Source organism: Cebus imitator, unplaced genomic scaffold (genome assembly GCF_001604975.1).
Source record: "Cebus imitator isolate Cc_AM_T3 unplaced genomic scaffold, Cebus_imitator-1.0 Scaffold210, whole genome shotgun sequence".
In the NCBI taxonomy this organism is placed as follows: domain Eukaryota; kingdom Metazoa; phylum Chordata; class Mammalia; order Primates; family Cebidae; genus Cebus; species Cebus imitator.
Genome location: NW_016107525.1, coordinates 2190343 through 2213267, shown reverse-complemented (window position 1 = coordinate 2213267; position 22925 = coordinate 2190343). Strand labels below are relative to the sequence as shown.

Here is a 22925-nt window from a genome sequence, read left to right as displayed (position 1 = left end):
CGATGGAAAGAGTATAAATTAATGTAATAGTTTAAGTTATCACTGTTCCCTGTTTAATATTAAGGTACTTGTATAACTTTATTTATTTCAGAAGTGTTTATAACCCTGTCGAATTGAGGCCAAGTATACTGTGAGGACAACCGGACATGAAAGATACATTTTGTGATTTTTTCAAAGGGCTCTGTCTGCCCACTTTTGCAATTTGGGTTTTTCAGAGGGAGTTTAATATTTCTTCATATTATTTTAAAAAGTATAACCTACTTGGTCATCACGTCTTTGTTAGAATTATTTTGAACATTATATACTATGTTGTTAATTGTGTTGTTTCTAATTAAAGTCATAATCATTATAATTGTAGAAATATTTACATTTCTTATTTTATCATTATGTGTGTATGCCTTTAGTGAATGCATTATCTTCATGAATTATTTTATTAATTTATTTAAGGTGGATGTTTTTAAAAACAAAATTTGCTTTCTGATTGCAGGTGGCCTGCATGCAGTTTATAAATGCCCTTGTCACCTCTCCTTATGAGCTTGATTTTCGAATACATTTAAGGAATGAATTCCTCCGTTCAGGACTAAAAACAATGTTACCGGTAAGTTGAATGTATACATTTATTACGCTGATGAATTTTAATTTTTTTTCACTTCAATTTGAAGCTAGTAAATAAATGTGCTTTGCTATTTTGTTTTGTAAAGCATTAGACATTTTGTAAGCTTTTTTGTATTCCAGTAACAGCATTCTCTTACATACAAATGATGATTCAGAATTCAGCTAATAATGTGCCCAGAAGTGATGTGTTTTTGTTTTTTGTTGTTTTCTTAAGTCAAAAGGGAACTTCTTTTCTTTGAAGTTTGAATATTGAAAACATGAGACTTGTTTTTGCAGTTTCAATTTTCATTTAACATTTTCTGCTTTCATCTTTGATAACTTAGATTGATTTAATTGGTATTCAGCATAAGTGTGCATAGAGCTTTGATTAGTATATGCTAGACACATTACTTAAGATTGTTACTCTCGTTACAAGGCTGTAGGAACTTTTCAAATCAAAAACAATTTTATTTCTTAAGTTGAATGTGAATATTTGCTCTAATTATGATAGTGTTAAAAACATTTTTGGAATGGCTTTATATGCTGAATCTGAACTAAATAAGCACATTTATTTTTATAAATACAAATACAACTACTCTGGTTTTATATTTTATTAAGTATATTAACTGAGGAGTGACTTTATTGAAGACTATGGCATTGTTCAAGACAAGTAAAATTATGCTAGTGTCTTTAAGCTACTCAGAATATACCTATGAGACAAGAAGTAAAAGTAAGGAAATGGGGAAAAAGCACTGAGGAGAGATTTAAAAAAAACAAGAATAAATGTCAGTGAGTGTGTATGTGTGTGTGCGCACGTGTGTGTGTGTATGACCTAGTTTGCCAGAAATACCCAAATTGAGGACATTTCCTGGTGAGAAACCAGTATGCAGTATAAATTTGTAATGTGTGGTGGGATACTTTTAACTGAAAGTAGTTGAAACTCATCATAATAAGTTGTGTGATTGGACCTGTTAAACCCATTGTAATAAGATGTATGATTGGGTCTACCTGGTTTTGGAAATTTCTCTGTCAATCCTGTTTGAAGTGGTTCTTTCATTCTTGACACTAAAAACCAAGGAATTGGATGTGAATCAAAGCAACATTTTAAGTGACCCATTTAGAGATTCAGTGTGCAGTTAGCTTAGGCACATTTACCAAATATAGTTTGTGTGACATATGATTATTCTTGTTTTGTTTTGTTTTTTCACTAATTATATTTTCATCCAAAGTCTGTAGCCTTAGGTCGCTAAAGATAATCTTATAGTCTTGATTGTAATTTGCTTTTGAATTGCCTTCTTGTTGGTTTCCATGCTTGTTCTTACTGGGCTGGTTCTCTGTTTATAGCAATAGCTTTGAAGACTTGCTGGCTGCAAGGGCTCTGTGGCATCCTCTGCTCAATTACTAATATGCCATGTTTTCTGCCATAGCTGTTGCTCTTACTTTTCTCTCTTTCATTTCCCTCTATTTATAATTGAACATTCACTTTCTGCTTTATACTACTGAATGGCTAGTCAAGAGAACTGTGACTGTCATTTTAATTTATTTTAGTCCCTCATTTTTCAGAAAAGGTATGATATTGTAGCTCGTGTCCTTAAACTTTTGCACTTTTGTCTGGGCATATTAATCACTGTTGGGCTCAGTGGTCTCATGTTATTCATTTGGTTACACATATAGCTAAGATTATGTGCCAGTGTTTCTAAGCTACACTTTTCCGTTGGCCCTATGGCCCTATATAAAACTTTTTGTGGCATCATGCACTTCTTAATTTATATATTCTTTTTTTAAATTAAAAATAATTTTTAATTATGGATACATAATGTACATATTTTTGTGGCAAAATTTATATTTTCATACAAGAACATGATGTGTAATGATCAAAGGGTAAAGGGTATCTATCACTTCAAGCATTTATCATTTCTTTGTGTTGGGAATATTCTAATCCTACTCTTATAGTTATTTTGAAATAAAAATAATCATGAGCTATAGTCACTATTGCACTACTGAGCACTAGATTTTTTTACTTCTATCAAACTGTATTTTTGTATTCATTAACCATACCCTATTTTCCCCCACAGCTACTACCTGTTCTAGCCTGTGGTACTCTTAATATATACTTCCAATTTGAATTTTCTTTAACTGTCACATCTCTTTGTTATGCCCTGCTTCTCAGATCTCAGTGATTCTCCAGCAAGATAAAAGTGGGAAGCAAAAGTTTTGGAATAGAACCTACAAGGATTCTCAATTTTTTTTTTCTCTCTAAGACAGTAGAGCTAAATATGATTAAATATGGCTCTGATTCTCAACTAAGAGGTTGGACATGTCCCCCTAAAGAGAAATTGTCAAAATCGTACTGTATTGAGGATAGGGCAGAGATGTTTGGTTGGGGAAAAAAAAATTCTCCCCAGGTATTTCTTTCTTTTGTTTCCTTCCCTCCCTTCCTTCCCTCCCTCCCTCTTTCCTTCTTTCCCTCCTTCCTTCCTTCCTTCCTTCCTTCCTTCCTTCCTTCCTTCCTTCCTTCCTTCCTTCTCTCTCTCTCCTCTTTCTTTCTTTCTTTCCTTCTTTCTTTCTTTCTTTCTTTCTTTCTTTCTTTCTTTCTTTCTTTCTTTCTTTCTTTCTTTCTTTTTCTTTCCTTTTTTTCATATAGGCTCTTGCTCTGTCACTCAGGCTAGAGTACAGTGGCACAATCACAGATCACTGCAGCCTCAGTCTCCTGGGCTCAAGCAATCCTTCCACTGCAGCCTCTCAAATAGCTGGGACTACAGGTGTGCCACCATACCCAGCTATTCTTTTTATTTTTTATAGAGACAGGGTTGCACCATGGTGGCCAGGCTGGTCTTGATCTCCTGGCCTCAAATGATCCACCGTAGCCTCCCAAAGTGCTGGGATTACAGGTGTGAGCCACCACACCTGGCCAGGCATTTCTCATATGCAAGAGTAGAATAAGAATTCAGGCAGATAGGCCTTGAGAAGTTTAGAGATAATTTCTTTGGAATCATAGATTTCACTACCGTTGTAGTTTATCACAATTTGGGAGGAGGACAGAGTGGTCATGGGTTAACATATACTATATACCTCACATGTCAATTAGTATCTAACCTACTAGTTGACTATTTAAATTTAAACCACTGGAATTTATAGTAACATTACATATCCTTTATATATGCAGTAAAGCTTAATAATGTGGTCATAGATGAGCCTTTAAAATCCTTACATTTTTCTCTATTCTTTTTTTTATATACGATTCTAACAAGAATTCCCTAATATTCTAGAATATAGTATATTTAAAGCAACAAATTAGATGTGGTTAGGGCTAATATTAATTGTTGGAACATGGATAAAAAATTATATATATCTAGAACCATTATGTGTTGGGGAAAACTAGTTCTTAGTATTTCAATAATCCTTGAGATCAACATTATAGTAGAGTGAAACTTTTTTCATAATAATTATCGGAATCTTCAAGACAATCTAATTATCTTAATTATATTCTGTAAAAGTTTATTTTCAAGATTCCTCCCATCCCTATGGTTAAATTTTGATGTTTGAAAAGAGTTTGTATTTCATTTATATGGAAATTTTATGTCTGATAAATTTGCTTTAGTAATGTAGAATAAATGAGTTGTTACAAATTCTCCAGTGAGTTTTAAAATAGTATTTTTTCTGTACTTAATTTACATTGATTTCTTGTGAAGTTTTCCCCATCTGCCTTTTATTTAGTTAAATAATTAAGAAAATATTAGTTAAATCAGATATTTGAAGAAAAAACATAATATGAAATGGTGTTTGTAGGCAGTGGGCATACTTTTATCTCTTTAAAAGTAAGCGAAACTCTTTCTTATTGTTTTGAAGACTCCATTTTGATTGTTTGACTGTTAATCAGTAGTGTACTGGCAATGGACTTTGATTTCCTTTGAAGTACACTATTTTCTAGAAAATTATATATTTCAGGGATTCTGCAAAAAATAGGTTTAAATCTATACAGCATGTCTTTTTAAAAAATAACAAGCATAATTAGAGTATTTCACATAACTAATAACAGTATATTTCAGTAACTTTGTGATAGTTCACATTTTAATATATAAAACTTCAGTGACAGATTTGCATTTACTTTTATAGCATAGCCATCTTATTTCTACTATGTAAAAATATTTATTCAATAAATGTTTACTTTATCATAAATTTATGAATATTTCGAGGCTTGAGAGTTGGCTGAAAAGAAGTTTTATAAATGTAAACATGTGTATGTGTATATGAATATATATTTACAGTAAGTTCTCACTTAATGTCATTGATAGGATCTTGCAAACTGTTCCTGAAAGCAAAACCATGTACAGCAGATCCTTGAATAATGTCCTTTCATTATAACATTGATGAGAAAAAGAAAACTGCTTTTGTTATACTTTTTTTGCTTCAAGTTGCAGTTTCCAAGAACTAGTGAGGACATTAAATGAGGACCAACTTTGACAGGCCTGGAGCATTATTAATAAAGAATATTTGTAAACTATTGCATTTATACACGTCTAAATTTTATATTGTGCTATATATGCTCACATACTATGTATATTGTATAAATAATGTCCGGACCTAATTAAGAACTAAACTTCACATTTAACCAGTTATTTTCACTGAAAATATTTTAATCATGCTGACTGATTTTCATGTTTTCTAACATTCTATGCTAATTAAATGGCAGTACTTAAATTTTTCTGTTTTTCTGACATAGTTGAAAGTGTTTAATTTTTATGATGATTTCTGAGAGAGAATATATGGTGATAAGAATGAGAAAAAAATTATACTCTAAAATGAGTAAAAAGTTGTTTCTGCAATGTCCATTGTATTGGGTTTGTCTGGCTTATATAATTTTCTAAATAGAGTTCAGAAGTCACCTGATAATATGACCCAGCAATGTTAGATAAGTTTGCATTCTAATAAATTTCTTCATTCCATTTCAAACTGGAAAACTAGAGCTAAAGCAAGTTAGTTCTAAAAAGGAAACCAAATATAAATACATTTACTTGTTATGTTTTATATGAAATTATCTAGAAACAATAATTATTTTCATATGCTCTGCAGGTAAATTTTCAGTAAATTATTAGGTATGTGAATGTTAGAAAAAAGGCATCTAGAAATTGCTGAAATTTGTTTGGCTGAAATTTGTTTGGCCATTACATCGCTATAATAGTTCTATTGAATAAAGATAGGAACAAGAAATGTATCCCATTTTGTTTTATCGACCTAATTTGAAGTCCACCATGCTTGCATTTCCTTTTAGAGTTCAAGCTCAGCTCTGAACATCCTAGTCTCACTTTCGGTATCACCCTTGAACATCCACAGTTGTGATTATCGATTTGGGTTTTGAAAGCTGCAACTTAATGGACACATTTTAAAAGATATTCCAGGTGATATATATTGAGCCCAACAATCTCTAGTGTGGCATGCTTCTAAATTTTTTATACTATTATTATGAAAATTATCAGAGATTTGTAATGCATGTGCTTATAATGTATTACAAAAACATAACTTTTATTCCCAAGTTGGTATTTTGTGATTAGGCTAAGCAAAAATATGAGGTGGGGGAGGAGGTAGATGTGCAGCTTGATAAAAAGTCCTGATGCCTTTTTGCTTTAAAATCACAAAATATCATTTAAAATAAATGTGTTTATACATCTTTTCACGCCATACTTGGGACTGTTGTGCTTGAATATATCCTTGCATTTGTTCTTCATTAATACAATTGATCTGTATTTGCATTTTTTGCCAGAGGCATATGTGAATGTTCTGACTGCATGAGTTCTTTTGCAATCTTTGATTAGTGTGTTTAGTCGAAACGACAACATTTAATTTGGGTTGTTAGCAATTAGTGTTTTTCTGTTGTAGAACTGATCGTTAATTTTTTAATGTGAATAATCAAAATGTAGGGCATGGGAAAAAAATGAAGTGAATGCAATGAGGTCCTTTTATTTTGAAATAGAAAAATTTAGCTACATTTACTTTCAGAAAACCAAGTACCCTCGTCAATATTTGAAATTGCTTCTGTGCTTATAAATGAATAATTGTGTTCTGCCCTTTATTACCTAAATATGCTGTTGTCAAACTGTTATTCATGTGTTAAGTTTTATGTTTATATATTAGGATCTGAAAGAAAAAGAGAATGATGAACTTGATATTCAGTTGAAAGTTTTTGATGAAAACAAAGAAGATGACCTAACTGAATTATCACACCGTCTCAATGACATTCGAGCAGAAATGGAATATCCTTTGACAAAGCACAAAACAATTTTGTGTGCATTGTGAGAAGGGGAATTGTGGGCGATTTTGTGGACCATTATTAGAGTTCTTGTCTGCCAGGCCAATTTATACCCATTTATTTATATTAAAACCTCACTATGATGCTGTCCTTGAGATTCATGTTGAGGAATTGTCATGCTGTCATGATGATTTACACAGAGTGTATTGGAATCTGCACAATGGCTCACAGTATTATAGGTATACTCTGCCCAGTGGTCTTGAATAAAGAAGAGCATAAGGCAATATATCTTACATGTAAGGATTTTTTTGGGAAACGTTCACTGCATTCATATGTGACTATAGGTAAAATACTTATTCAGTTTATTAAATCAAGCTTCAGTGACTTAGAGATACAGTGCAATTCAAATAAATGTCTTGTTCTGTATTCAAATATTTGTGTTTCTTAGCAATAACTAAAATGTTCAGATGCAATAGTATCTGCCTATAACAAGGCTATGTGGTAGAAGCATCTGAGCATATAACCTTCCGATGGCAACAATTTTATATAAAGTGATTTTAGATCTAAGAGATGGTTGTCATAGCATTGCTGGCCATTTGTTTCTCACCTGTTATGTTTCTTAATGGGTTGTGGTGAAGTTGGGAAACACATCAGAACCAAAGTGACCTTTGCGTTGGACTTTTTCTCAGTGATATTTTCTTCCCTTTCCTACCCCTTGCCCCCACCCTCCAAAGCTGGAAGTAATATTCTCCTCCTTGAAATACCCAAAGTACTTTCTTTGTTCTATTTTGTTTATGTACACTTTTGTGCTCCTGTGAGATTGAGGGCAGAAATGTTATGTTTAATCTTTTTTCCTTCAATGCGTCTATGAAAGCCTTACACATAGGTATGGGATAAATGTGTATGCAATGAATAATGTTATTATAAGGAATAATTTCTAGTAATTTTTATACATCATTAGTGATACCAGTCTACTGTGGCTTCTATAATATTAAATGCTTTTCATATCAATTAATATCTTTACATAGATTTCTCTTATAATCAAACTTCACCATAAAGCTATTTTTGGATCCATTGTGTAGCCATTTAAGGACCTCATGAGACTTTAGCACAACACTCTTATGTGGGGTCTAAGAAGTAAGCCATCATGTGCTTAATTCTACTTTGGAGAAAATGTGGACATTTTAGGTTATTTTAGGATATTGAATTACATCTTATGTTTTATCTTTATTTTACCTTGGTTTTCCAGGTTCTCACTTTTATTACAAAAATGGATCCATTTTTGAAATCTGATTTCTAGTTTACTGAAAGCATCTAAATTTCTACCACTCTTTATATGTTGTCTCTACTTTTCATTTTTTATCAAATAGTGAAATACAAATGAATGAAAACAATAATAATTTCAGATTTAGTAAGTATTTCATCTGGATAAAATAAAACTGATTTTGTGATCTTTTAGCAGTTTACAGCATGCTCATTTGCCTTCTATCTTATGTGGCAGTGAAAATAGAGTAGCAGTGATTTGCATGAATAATATAGGTCCTCTATCACAACTACAGGGAGATCGAAAAGAAACCATGTTCACTGATGGCATGGCTATTTCAATGGTACCAGCTATAATCTGGAGTTCAAAATATGAATAACAGATCGTTTAAGATTTTGATAGTCAAATGGTCTTGGACATGCTCTTGAGGTATGTCTCTCTAATTAAAAGATCAAAATGATTCCATAGAATCATTACTTCATGCAGATGTTTAAATACTGGATCATAGAGTTGAAGGTTTAGAAATAGTAATGGAAGCAAGATTTTAAGTGGATGTTTTACAAAGTTAAACACCTTTGTTATCAATGAAACTTCCATCAAGAATCTTTAATTTTTTTCCTTTACTTTCTACTGATATGAATGAAGTGTATCATCTTCTATATAATATGCTGAAGGACACTGCTGCTGAAAATTACTTCTTATCCATTCTACAACATTTTTTGCTTATCAGAAATGATTATTATATCAGGTAAGAGGCAGTTATGAGAGTACTATATTTATAATTTGAATTGGATATTAAAGGAAAATGAACAATGTAGTGGGGCCTACAGAATATGTGCATATATATATACGCAGAGGGTATAAGAGTTTGACTCCTTTAGGTAACAGTTTTTAAAAGGTGTTCGTTTTTAAAATTTGACTAGAAGAGAGAGATGTACTTTTAAAAATGGGGTACTCCAGTGATAGGACTTTGGTAGCAATGAACCCAGCAGATTGCACCGCCCCTGCAATGGATTTTATTTGCTAGATAGTGATATCAAAGAAAAAGCACTGAAGATTCTGGGGTAGAACTTTGAAGGTTTTGTCTTGTGCATATTAAGTAAGCTTTTACTGTTATTTCTCTTATTACAGTATTTACTGATAAATGTGATCTTAACATCTAAGAAAATTATAGTGCTGATATTTCAATTTCATGTCTAGTAATGTCATCCTTCAAAATAAATGAGTATTATAATAACCGCTAAAGTTAAAAGTTTCAGAATCTAATTAATAGGGAATATATCTGAAAACCAGAAAGTTATGTAAAGGTTTCTGAGTGACTGAAATTATCCACAGCCTGGTGACCATGATATTGTATTTAACTGTTCAAGAGACTCTTAGTTGTCCTTCATACTCTAATTTGCGTGAAATTCTGACAACCTAGGCTCTTTGATTTCTCAAAACCTGCTTGATTAAAGGGAAAAGGAAAGCTACCATGAGGCCAGCACAGCCTCAACAAAAATTACAGCTGTAAAGCAGCCCAGAGAATGATTATAGTTCAGACCGGTACAATAATTTGATGGGCATCGTGACATTACAGAGACATACAAAATGTTTAAAATATTAAATTTTGTGCTGTTTTTTAAGCAGTAAGGCTGGTAATACATTGAAATTATTGTATTTTAAATTAAGTTCTGACAAATGTAAAAGGGGTACTCTGCCCATGGATACTCAGTTACCTGGGAAATGTCATTTATGTGAAAGTATGCATTTCTCAGCAACTATGAATAAATGAGAAGTTACCATCATATGGCATGTTTTTCATCCTAAGAACATCCATGTGAGGCAGAAGTGTGGCAAGCATTTTATTCCACATGGATGATTAACCTGGCCTGAAAGAGAACAGCTGTGTTTTCCTTCTTTAACCATTGACTAGATTGAGGTTATAATCCAGTATTAACTCTCGACCTGATGATGACTTGAAAAAAACCCAGATGTTTAATATATATTGCTACTTATTCTTATTCTTGGGACCAGACCCATTACTAAAGACACAGAAGAGCAATTAGAGTCTATTTGGCTTCATTTACACACCTTTAGTAGGTTGGCTGGTTATCAGCACACTATATTTAGGGAAGTTTATATCGTAATTTGTCTATAATAGTAATTCTTACTACTGATTTTTCTCTGTTGAATTTATTATTCCCTGACAAGTACTAAATCTTACTCAAATTTTAATGCAAAAGTGCTTTTGAAAAATTTTGCAGCATGTGAGTGGTCATTTTTAAAGCCAGAATTACCTTGATAGATTACAGAATTAGGATATGTTTTAAAACCTCTGACACTTTAAACAAATCGAAGCAATAGCCATGCATATTAAGTGTGTATGTTTTTATAAAATGGATCTTTTAAAATGTGTTGCATAAATAGATCCTTGGAATAGTTTTGTAACATAAGTAGCTCTGTCCAGTTTTGTAAGCTGTTATAGCTATGTTGACTAAAAGTGCTGTAATAAATTCAAAACATTGCTTGCCACCTAATGTGAAGAAACTCATCCCTTATTGAAATTGAGAACGTGTAGATGCCTACAACCGTTTCTGTATCTATGAATGTAGGACTAATGGCTTATTTGTTTTTATTAACCTTAGAAACAATAGCATAAGTAAATAGAAAAAGTTGATAAGTATCTTTGAACAGAAGCATGAATCCCTGCAAAACTAGATTATTAAGTCACTGGATGTTGTTGATTACATCACAGTGGTTTGGTGCTATAACACCCAGACCATCCTTAAGCTTAGGCATACTTGTCCTAAGGGAGTGTAGTGGCTGCAGGATTTTTTTGAACAACTTCAGAAAAAGACCTAGTCCTTCTAATATGTTGAATCTCTTCTAAAGAAAATTGATTTGCATGCATAGAAAGGCATTCACGAATACTTTCTCTTTTTCAGGCCACAATATTACAAAATAATTGAAGAATGTGTTTCACAGATAGTGCTACATTGCAGTGGTATGGATCCAGACTTCAAGTACAGGCAAAGATTAGACATTGATTTCACTCATCTGATAGGTACGTAACATAATCCTCATTGTCCTCTGATTGTGTTTTATACCTTCTGTATTATAAGCACTTTTTAAGTGAAGAAGTTCAGTAAGAAGTTTCAGTTCTTACTGAACTTCTATTAGTATCCGGTAAATCTTTGTGTCTCTGGGTACTCAATTGCTATAATTATTAATTATAATGATTTTGAGAGTTCTTCCTGTGAGATTAGAAATACTAACTTATTTGAAAAGTTCCCACACTCCTGGAGGTAGTTTTAGCTTAGTGCTCCACAAAAACCCATCATATTATTATAGATGAATGCATTACTATTTTAAAAACATGACTCTGAAATATTTAATTCATTTTATACTGGTACCTTAGTGGTCTTGTAGAAATCATGTACACAATGGGGTCTCATTATGTTATTAGTGCTCAAATTTTAGAAAAGAAAAACAGACTCATTTCAATAACGTGAGACCTTCTAAGGCTAACAAATAGATCAACTTATATTTTCATAGACCTTAGAATTAGAAAGAATTTGAGGTGATCATATTCATCTCCTTAGATCACTAAGGAAATGACCTTATATCATCCAAGACTGGTAGTTAGCAGTACTTTTCAGGACAACCTCGGAAGGATGATCTTAACCTTCCCTTGTGAAATGTGCTGTGCTATCTAGCCTTATGGCTAAGCAGTCTTATTTATACTTAATTGGATTACTATTGTTAAGGTTCAAGCATGAATTCATTTGTCTTATCTTTAAAGAAAACAACAGCTATTTAATGCCAATTATATATTATTTTTCACTCCATAGCACAAGGCAGATAAACAGTAACATTCAAAGATGGATAACTTATTTATTATGTATTTTTGTTGTTTTAAATGTAATGCATATTTATTTCAGGCAATCTGGAAACTTACATAAGTGGTAAACTACCAATTATATTCATGATCACTCCCTTTTCAGCTTGGTACATTTCCTTATGTCTCTTTCTTTATGACCTATCTGTCTGTCTGTATCCTGGTTTTTCTTGGAGCATTGTGAGAGTTTTTCCACATTAACTTTCAAAATATGACTTTTGATGTCTTTATAGTATTCCATTTTGTAAATACCATAGACATTGTAACCAGTCCTTTCTTTTTGTGCATTTATAATTGTTTTTAGATTTTCACAATTATAAATGAACGTGCTGTCAACATTCTTGTATATAAATGTTTGTCTTTTTCCCATTATTTCCTTAGGATTGATTTCTGTAAGTGAGGGTATGAACTTTCAAAGGCCAAATGCTTTTCAGAAAGCTTGTGCCAATTTACCCAGCAGTGAATGTGAATGCTAGCCTCATTGCATATTTTTCAATGAGTTTGACAAGTTTATTTTGCGTTTTGTTGAGGGTGTCATAAGCGACTATTTTCTTTTCTTTTTTTTTTTTATTTTTTTTTATTTTTACGTGATATATTTTCTTTTTTTTAAAATTTATTTTATTGCATTTTAGGTTTTGGGGTACATGTGAAGAACATGCAAGATTGTTGCATAGGTACACATGTGGAAGTGTGATTTGCCGCCTTCCTCCCCCTCACCTATCTCTGCTATCTCTCCCCAACTCCCCATCCCCCACTGACCCTCCCCTGTTTCCTCCCAACAGACCCAAGTGTGTAGTGCTCCCCTCCCTGTGTCTATTTTCAAATATGTGTATTGACTTATAATCCATATGGACCATAGTTAGCACACATACTCTACTGTTGATTTTGATCTTATTAACCTTAAGCATGGAGTCTTTGTCAATTCTCTATCCATAATAGAGTATAATTTTTGAAGTATTTTATAGTAGAAAAATAATTGAATACATATAAAAAATAATAATTTAGTCAAGTAGTATTCGGTGTTCAACAGACATTTGTTCTTACAATTCTATACCATTAATTAAAAGTGTTGGGTGAGGAGAGATGAAGGATCAGGTGAGAGAGGATAGTCAGCATCATAAACCCATTATGATCTTATCCACATGTCATCTCTGCCATTGTGAACAAATCATTTAACTTCTCTAGGTTTTAGTTTCCTCAACTTTAAAATTGATTAAATCAAATATGTGAGTGAGTCTTAATATTTTATGGTCAAAATTCTTTGTGAGAAGTTGGCAAATGCTTTGGAACTTTGATTAGAACACACATATGTTCACATACACAAACATTATCAGGTGCAACAAGAACTTCTAGGAGACCTGTGGATCTCTATTTTAAGATGACTTGGACCTGAAGAGATTAGAGTCTCTTTTAATTTCACAGTTACTTTAAGTATGATATCTTTCATAAATCAGAAAGTATCAGATCTCTGCCTAAAACTCTCTGATACCTTTCCGTTGAAATTTAAATCAACATCATTACCACCGTGGCTAGCACAACTTAGATATGGCTCTTCTTTGACTTCATCATTTCCTGCTTTTATCCTCAGTTGCTTTGCTCCAGCTACACATTTAAAAAAAACCAGTGTTCACCATTATTCGAGTTTTCAGTTTTAAGTATTTTTAAATTGAAAACTGCTTGATAAAAATTAAAAAAAAAAAAAAAAAAAAAACAGAACAAAAAATCAACTTTATTGAGGTACATTTAACGTAAGAAAAACTACCCATATTTAAGGTATACAATTTGATAAATTTTGCTATTAATATATACACTTAAAACCGTCATCAAAGTCAAGATACTAATCATAATTGTTACTCCCTAACATTTCTACATTGTCCTTTTAGTTCTTCCTTTACATATCTACCACATTTTTCCATCCTAGGATATTACCCATCTCTCTGTTACTAGTTCCATTTTATAGTCTCTCTCATTCGTTGCATTTAAAAATAGAAACATACAGCATATATTTTTTTTGCCTGTCTTCTTACCTTCAGCATAATTATTTTGAGATTCATTCATGTTGTTATATTGCATGTATCAATAGTTCATTCCTTTATATTGCTGAGTAGTATTCCAGTATATGGATATTCCACAGTTTGTTTATATATACACTTGTTGATGGCTATTTAGATTCTTTCCAATTTGAGGTTATGATAAATAAAACTGCTGTGAATATTCATATACAATTCTGGGTACCAGTATATGTTTTTATGTCTTTTTGATAAATAAGTGTGGAATGGCTAGATACAGGATAGAGTTTCTATATATATAAAATAGTGAGAGATACAATATTTCCCAAACATTGTTCTTCAGTTATTTATATTCTGAAGTGTTTGATGGGACCTGAGAAGTTTGAAGTTTGTTTCCTCATGTACATGATACATTTTGCTCCAGATCAGAAGTAAAAATCTTTTCACGAAGAAACTTGAATTATTGAATGTTATTCTATCTCTAGCTTTTTTATAGGACAATTTTGAATCTTACTAAGAGTATTCATATCTTATTATTAATGTTAAATATGGAGTCTTTGACACCTCTCCACCCATAATAAACTATGGTTTTTTGAAGTGTTTTATAGTTAAAAAATAATTGAATACCTATAAAAACAATAATTTAGTGAGTATATTTATGGATGCTTAGTTTTGTGCCTCTACAGTACTATCATTGATTTCAGTTAGTGTGGTAAAGAAAGAATATATATGGTATTTATGTTTTATGTGCAGTATAGGTCAATTTCCATTTAGTAACAATTGACAAAGAAATGATAGCCTGCATTGCAGAGTTATAGACTAGAAGACATCTTTTGTCTAGTGATCTCATGAATCACTTTTGGTTAATCTTAATAGATTCTTGTGTGAACAAGGCAAAAGTTGAAGAAAGTGAACAAAAAGCTGCGGAGTTTTCAAAGAAGGTAAGTTTATAAAATATTAGCCCTAATGGTTAGGTTAATAATCTAATCACAACAATATTCTACCTTCTTTATTAAGGTGAGGACTTCTAAATGTTTCAGTTATGTGGTACTTTATATTTTTGGATTCAAACATAGCCATGGAATATTGATTTGTTTCCTTATAAGATAAGGTTGCTATTGTTCCCTCCTCATCACATTTAATCCATTATGGAAAAAAAACACTAGCCACATTACACTAAAGTGATAAATGGAATAAAATTACATTGCTGATTACATCACTTACAAAATAATTATCATTTTGTAAGTGATGCTGCTACATCATGTAGGCCTGGTAGAATTTGGTGATCCCTATTCTTTCTGTGTTAATGTCATAATGCCTTTGAGTAAATGCCAGCTTTATGAATATCTGAATTTCATTAGATCTAAGCTTGTCTTTTCCTTGTTTCATGAAAGCATAGCTATAATTTTATTAACTCATACCACAAGTTTCTCTTTTTTTGTTCTAGAGCCTATTAAGCATTAGTATAGTATTTCTCTGCTTTTGGGTGCAGGCAGAAGGATTGTGCTTATATACTGCTGTCTCTTCAAAGTTATGACTTACCTTGGAGATTAGATAATCACTTTTGCTATCACTCTAGAAATTATTGCATATTACTGAAAAAGTTACTTCAGGGCATCTGAAGAAATGTCTTTGCTCTTTCAGTTACTAGAATAGAGCTTGAGCGTAAAATGTTTGTGTGAAGCTGTCATTTTTATTGGTGAAAGAAAATGCATGCTTTTTGATTAATAGACCTTTATATTTCTCATGTTCTTGTTTTAAGTAGCACATTTAAAATTCCCTTTGAAACATCTTAGAATCTCCTTAATTTTTGGCTGGTACTGTGATTAGACACTATAAGACTAGAGCCAATTGTGATTATCTGTCTGGTAAAGTTTTTTTTTGAGCATATATATTATGGAAAAAGGAGTCCTGAAGCAATAGAGAAGTTTCAGTGTTTGATGCTTTAGTTTCATCACTAACATTTAGAATGAAAACATGTATGGTCTCCCAGTGGTTAGCTACATGCATCCTCTTGTTCTGGGTCATTTTAAGAGGCAGTATGAAGTCATTTTTAACAAGTGCTAGAATGAGAGGCAATAGTTGTAAGATCTGATCTCAGCTTTTCCACTAATTAGCTGTGACTTTGGGTAAGCCACTTACTCTCTTTAGATCTTAGTTTCTTCATCATTAAAAGGAAAGAATAAAATTAGTGGACTTGCAAGAAGACCTCTTCCAGCTCACGTATTTCAGGCTTCTGTGATTCCTATTTGCTGTGTTTGTAGGTTAAGGTAATTTTAAATTAAAAGCAGAAACATTGTATGCCTCTCCTTCAACATACTAATGAACCATTTATAGAGGAAAAATTTGTGTATAGTGTGCTTGTGCAGGTGCCATGATTTAGAAGCACATAGGAGAAGCTAACTTTGGAAGTGGGGATGGGAGTATAGATTGAGATAAATCTTAACACGGATAGTAGTAAAGGCAAAGAAGCTCACACTGGAGGACATCCATCTTCTTAATGAAGTAGGAAAGCAAGGTCATTGACTGAAGGATATATGCATCCTTCACTCCAAGGATCTGGGGTGGGTTTGAAATGTAAAAAAATTAGAGAATATTTGGACCAGGGTCTGTGGGACATTTTCTAGGGATTCAAGAAGAGATGAATAAAAGCATTTCAGGTTCAATACAAACATTATTATTATCCAGTTTGTTCACCCACTCTTTCTTCAGACTTAGATCAGAATGGCATTTTATAATTTCCAAATGTCAAAGCTACTATGAGGATGAATATTTGTTAATAGTGAACATACTTTTGTATTGTTCCACAAACTCTAAGATGGCTTTGGACAGTAAGATGTATCACTTTTAGAAACAGAAATAACATTGTTAGAATAATGTATAGACTTCTAAATTGACTTGAAATAACATTGACAATAAAGGGCAAATAAAATGTTCCATAGCCAGACCCAGGCAGTATTCACTGTAAATATGCAGGCAGGTTTGTGCCTGCTTAGAGTCTTCTCTGAGGTAAGGGCTAGGGCAGCATACAGTAAGGAATATTAACCATTCAGAGCCTTTTGCTTTAGCACCCCGTATTTTAACCTCTAGTTTTTCCTCTCAGAACATGCTATACAAATGTTTTGGTTAACTGTATGAATGAGACTGCTATTACTGCATCCTACTGTCAGAGTTTGTGAAGTACCACTTTATGGATTCTAGCCAACTAAGATTGTAATAGAAACAATTCCAATTTGTATTATGATACATACATTTGAGCATTCCAAAAGTGCAATTTATTTTCAAGATGAAATATAGTTAAGCAGTTGAAACTGCTTGAGGATTTATTTTTAGATTTCATTTTCTAATTCATTAAACTTAAAAGTATAGGATGAGGCCATGCGTGGTGGCTCACACCTGTAATCTCAGCACTTTGGGAGGCCGAGGCAGGTGGATCACCTAAGGTCAGGAGTTCAAGACCAGCCTGGCCAACATAGGGAAACTGCATCTCTACCAAAAACATAAAAATTAGCCAGTCGTGGTGGTGCATGCCTGTAATCCCAGCTACTTGCGGGGGCTGAGGCAGGAGAATTGCTTGAACCCAGGAGGCGGAAGCTGCAGTGAGCCAAGATCATGCCACTGCACTCCAGCCTGGGGGCACAAGAGCGACACTATGTAAAAAAAAAAAAAAAAAGGTATGGATGAAATGTTTTTAAAATTATTAATTCTAAAATTGAATTTTCAATAACAAAACAATAAAATTGTCCAATATGTGTGAAGAGAGACTTTTCAGTCTACCTTTTTGTCTTTATATTTTTTTTTCAGAAGTGAAAATGTGTTTTCTTACCTTGGGTAGGGGCGTATTTCTTCTTTACTACCATTACCACTGCAAGCAATACCCCACCTCTACTTGGATAATTAATTGTTATGAAAATAATCATGAGCTGTGACTTTCTGAGTGATCTGGGAATTCAACTAAGTAAAAACCACTCCACTTATTTAAAACATAATGTTCTTTAAAGCTTTCTCAAAACTATATTATTAACTGTACATTGATGATGATGATCATTGCAGTTCGATGAAGAATTCACAGCTCGACAGGAAGCTCAAGCTGAGCTTCAAAAAAGAGATGAGAAAATCAAAGAACTTGAAGCAGAAATCCAGCAACTTCGAACTCAGGTAATGAAAAGAAGATATAGACTTTGTGTCATGTCACAATGAGTTCGATGGTAGAAAATTATCTTGTTAGATAGAAGGAAAAATGTGACCAGAAGCAGACGTTTTGGCAGTTTTACATTTTCGTTGAAATAACTCTACAGATTTTATATTCCAGGACAATAAATCATTTTAATGCTTGGAAAAAAAATAAAGCATTAGTTGCTCAAATGGCCCTGAATATTTTTAACAGAATATATTACACAGGCAAAAGTGTTTTTGAGATGAAATTTTCATGATGGTTTGAAAAATTGGGTACAGACTGTTTTCTTTCAAAAAGAATGTGGAAATGCTCATTGATTATAATTATCCCAAAAGCATCTTGAGATCTCTTTGAATCTCAAATAAATTTCCACCTACATTCCCTGTGGTGAAAAGCTCCCATATACACTTAAAATTTCAGTCAGGATATCTAAATTTTCAAACTGATTATGTATTCTCCTCAATATACTTTATATCTTAAATGAAAATTAAGAAATTGAATATGATGTCCTAACATAGTGGGTGCTCAGTCGGTGTTTGTTGATTGACCAGATCTGTTTTCACCAGTCTAATGAAAGTTTACTTCAAAAGTCACCAACAAACTCCAAAATACCCAATCCAGGGGACTTTTCCTACCCTTTGCCTGTACTACTTATCTCTAATATTTCATCATTTCTTTTTAATAAATCAATCTCTTTCTCCATCTCTCTTCCCTCCTCTCTTTTTCTCAGACTTCTTTTTCTATGTTTGAGAATGTAGTTTCTCCTTATTTTTTTATCCTCAAATGGTGACATTCTACAATGTTCTGTCCTCTGCTCTTTTCTCTGTATATTCTTCCTGTAATTTTCCATTCAGTATCATACACTCACATATCCCCTTTTGGTAGGTGTCAATTCTTTTGAGTTTGTCTTCTAATTCCAGCTCTTGATTAGCTAGCCCCATAGGATGATCCTGTTGCATGTTGAAATCAAACCCAGTTTTGTGATTTTCTCTCTTTCCTTAAACCAGTTTGTTGTCCATTTCCTATTTAAATTTTACCACCCAATATAAAGATGGTGAAGCTGGAGTTTTCTTCCCCTTTTTTCTGCCCCACCCACTGACAAATTAAGCTTGTCACTATTTTATGTCTGTTCTTTCTTTGTGTCCACTCATACTACAGCTCTTTGCATCTAAACCCTGAAACCTTCAGGTTTACTCTCTTATGACATCCTTCCTGGACTATTAAAATTGTTGCCTAGCTTTTCTCCTTCCTCAAATTCATCCTTTATGTCAGTGGCAAATTAATCTTTCTGAAACACTTCCCTGATTATTGTTACTCCAGGCTTTAATATGTTCACTTGTTGCCTGTTGCAATCAGGATTAAATAAAATCTCCTTACCAGGAATTTTAAGACCCTCTGGCATGGGTCTTTCCTCCCTTATCTCCCCTTTGCAGCCTAGGCTCTGACTGCTCCCCTAACTACAGCCTCTGTTGCAGCTAAGTCACCTTTCCTCCCTTCACATTTGGAAATTACTATCTCCATATTTACCCTTCTGCTAGCATTTCCCAGATATTAGTTACAGAAGTGCCAATAGGTTGTTCATGAGGAAAGCATTCCATAGTCCAATAAATTGAGCACACATGAAATTCCCATCTTGGAGATTCATAGTATTCATTAGCAGATTAAAGGTCCCAGATATTTTACATTGAAGAAACCTGTCTACCTCTTTTTTACATAGATTTCTCAGACTCATTTGACCACAGCACCCTTCATCTCACAACATCCTTCAACATCTCTTGGAAACAGTGTTTTCATAGAGCTTAGTTGAGAAATGTTGGCGTATATTATTCTCTGTCAGAAATTCTCTCCTTTGCTCATCTGTGTATGTGAAACATATCCATTAAGGCCAAGTTCATTAAGACATCCCTTGGAAAGCTTCACCAAAAACTCCATTAATAAATTTCTCTGAACTTTCATATTACTTCTGTAGACCACTCATGTGATATTAGTGTACCTGCTGTATTTCTTCTGCTAGAACATAAACACCTTGAGGACAGTGTATTTCTTATTCAAGGCCCTACTGTACCTAGCACAGGCCTTTACCACATAGTTAGTAGTTGCTTACTTTTGGTTAAATTAACTGTAAAAACTACACAATCATGAAGTATTCTCAACTCCTGTCCTCAAGCATTCCTCCTATCTTAGCCTTCCGAGGAGGAGCTGGGATTAGACGTGCAAGCCACCGCACAGGGCTGTATACTCTCTAGTGTGCCCAAAATAATGTCAAATACTAAATTATTCATTTACCATATTCAATTTACAATACGATGTGGTAGCCTAATTTAATTATTAAATTCCTAATTGTTCATGGGAGGGAAAAGAAAGGCTGATATGATTTGATTTTTAAAGACTGGTGGCATTTAATATAAATATTTGAGATTCTTTATTAAATTTGTAAAATTTTATATTTAACTTTAGTAAAATTTTATTTAAATAATAGCATTTTTTGGTTGTATAAAATTCACAAAATAAATATGATCTAATAGAGGTAAACATTGATGTTTACAAATGTATATTACTTTGAATTATGTTGTCTATTAATTAAAAAACGGGACACACATTTCACCTTTTAAAGTATGAAGAATATCCTTTCATACACAAAATTTGTAGGATAAATTACTAATTTTCTGAACCTTTAATTTTGCCACAATTTCTTTTATCTCAATTAAGACTATAAAATCAGACTTTTCTATAGTTTTCCTAGTTTAAAAGTAAAATTAAAATAATTTTACATATTTTAATCTTATATTTCTTTCTAACCTCAGGGAGAATTGCATTCCAGGAGAGGATGGTCATTTGTTAAGTATAGAAACACTTTAGTTGTATGTGTGTATATATACATACATAAACATTCATCTATGTGAATAAACTAGTTAGTTTGCAGTGAATATTACAGGAAACCTTCCCATGACCATGTCTACCTGTGAGTGTTAACTTTAATATTTTTATAAATAGGTCAGTCCTTCCAATTGATTGTTCCAAAAATTTGCTTCAACTTATTTTCTAAAGATATATTTCTAAGTTTACTTAGAACAACTAAATAATCCAAGTAGAAAATTTGTATCAGTAAAGGTGAGCAGGCTAGGCACAGTGGCTCTTGCCTTTAATACCAGCACTTTGAGAGACCAAGGTGGGAAGATCTCTTGAGCCCAGGAATTGAGACTGACCTGGGCCACATAGTGAGACCCCATCTTTACAAGCAAAAAAAAAAACAAAGTAGCCTGGTGTAATTGTGCATGCCTGTAGTCCCAGTTGGTCAGGAGCCTGAGGTGAGAGTATCACTTGAGCCCAGGAGTTCAGGGCTGCAATGCACTATGAGTCTGGGCAACAGAGCAAGACCGTCTCTAAATGAATGAATGAAAGAGGTCAAAAATGAACCTATCCCAAGAAATGTAATTAGCTTTTCTTTTTGTTCACTGAAAATTTGTTTATTAAGTTGTTAATGTTTTACAAAGTTAGTTCAATGTCTTATGGAACTTAAAATCTTGAGTTTCCCCTCAATAATACAGATGTTTATAATACAGACATTTGTACAAACTACTACAATTACTGATACATAATATAATAAGACTTCTGTAACTTCCATTTGTCAGGCAATAAAACACCTCTCAAAGTTAACTTTAGGAATTCACAAATTCCTATTTCTCCAGTTTTTCATTAGTACATTTTAAACTTTCTTAAAAGTGTAAAACAAAACCCCCAAATCAAAAGCCTTAATATGAACCAACACTGAGAGATAGAGTAATGTAAGAACCTCTTTTATTCATCACAGAGAACAAAAATACAGAATATATTTACTAATTTATTTTCCACTAAAGAAAATGCACTTTGTATTTAGATAAATAAATCCTTAATTGCTGGAAGTTGCCTTTGGAGGATGATCCATAAGTGCCCAATCAATGGTCAGATATTGATACCAGGGTCCATCCCTTCTGCATTAATCTTCATACTTCGAGCTCCTTTATCTGCAATTCAGCCTTTTCAGTTTCAGTCTGAAAGATAGCTATTATTCTTTAGTAATTCTTTTCATGATCATCATAGAAAGTATGGATAATCCACCTCAATATAGGATGCTCATAATATTCCCATTGTTCTGGGATATAGCCTTCTGGAATTTCTACTAGTTCAGTTTCACCAATGAATACCTTCACCAGAGTTTCACCAATTGCCACTGGAATCCTTGTAAACAAAATGTGAAATGTCAATAAATTCAAAAAACACCCATTGTGAAATCTAGAAGGTTTCATGATAAATAGGCTTTTCCCATGGTCTCCACTGTGTTAAACAGGAATGACAGCCCTCACAAAGCCACAGTTGAGGAAGCCCCTGAATCCCAGTTGAATGCCAAGGCACTGGCCAGACAGCTGCTACTGCAGTGACTGAGGCCTGTTGCAAAAAACTCATGGCTTCCTTGGCTGCCTTAATGAGTTTTAAACCTTTCATTCAGTTAATCTAATGTCATATCTTGATTAAAACAGATACATGTTCATTGGTAGTGGTTTCATAAGAATGTTTATAATGAACAGCCCTAATTTATATATGTATTTATTTAGCAAAGTAAACCATTGTGATCATTAATGGTTTAAGGAAATGGATACAGATTAATCATCTCGAAAAAGAACACTCTATGGCATGCAGTGTATCCCTTCATCTGTTACCCGTTGTCATTAGATAATGAGCTTGAAGTTACTTTCTGATAGAAATGTTATATTCTC

The 22925-nt window shown here is 33.0% G+C and overlaps 1 protein-coding gene across 9 annotated transcripts in view; it reads left to right on the top strand.

The window, feature by feature from the left end:
- Positions 1-22925, top strand: part of DIAPH2 (diaphanous related formin 2) — a 914924-nt gene that overhangs the window by 246080 nt on the left and 645919 nt on the right. For all 9 annotated transcript variants that reach the window (XM_017548566.2, XM_017548564.2, XM_037745740.1 and 6 more), the window contains 6 exons: positions 488-598; positions 6727-6845; positions 8737-8853; positions 11033-11151; positions 14871-14935; positions 18048-18152. In XM_017548566.2, coding sequence (XP_017404055.1) covers positions 488-598; positions 6727-6845; positions 8737-8853; positions 11033-11151; positions 14871-14935; positions 18048-18152 — 636 coding nt within the window. The remainder of the gene's footprint in view (positions 1-487; positions 599-6726; positions 6846-8736; positions 8854-11032; positions 11152-14870; positions 14936-18047; positions 18153-22925) is intronic.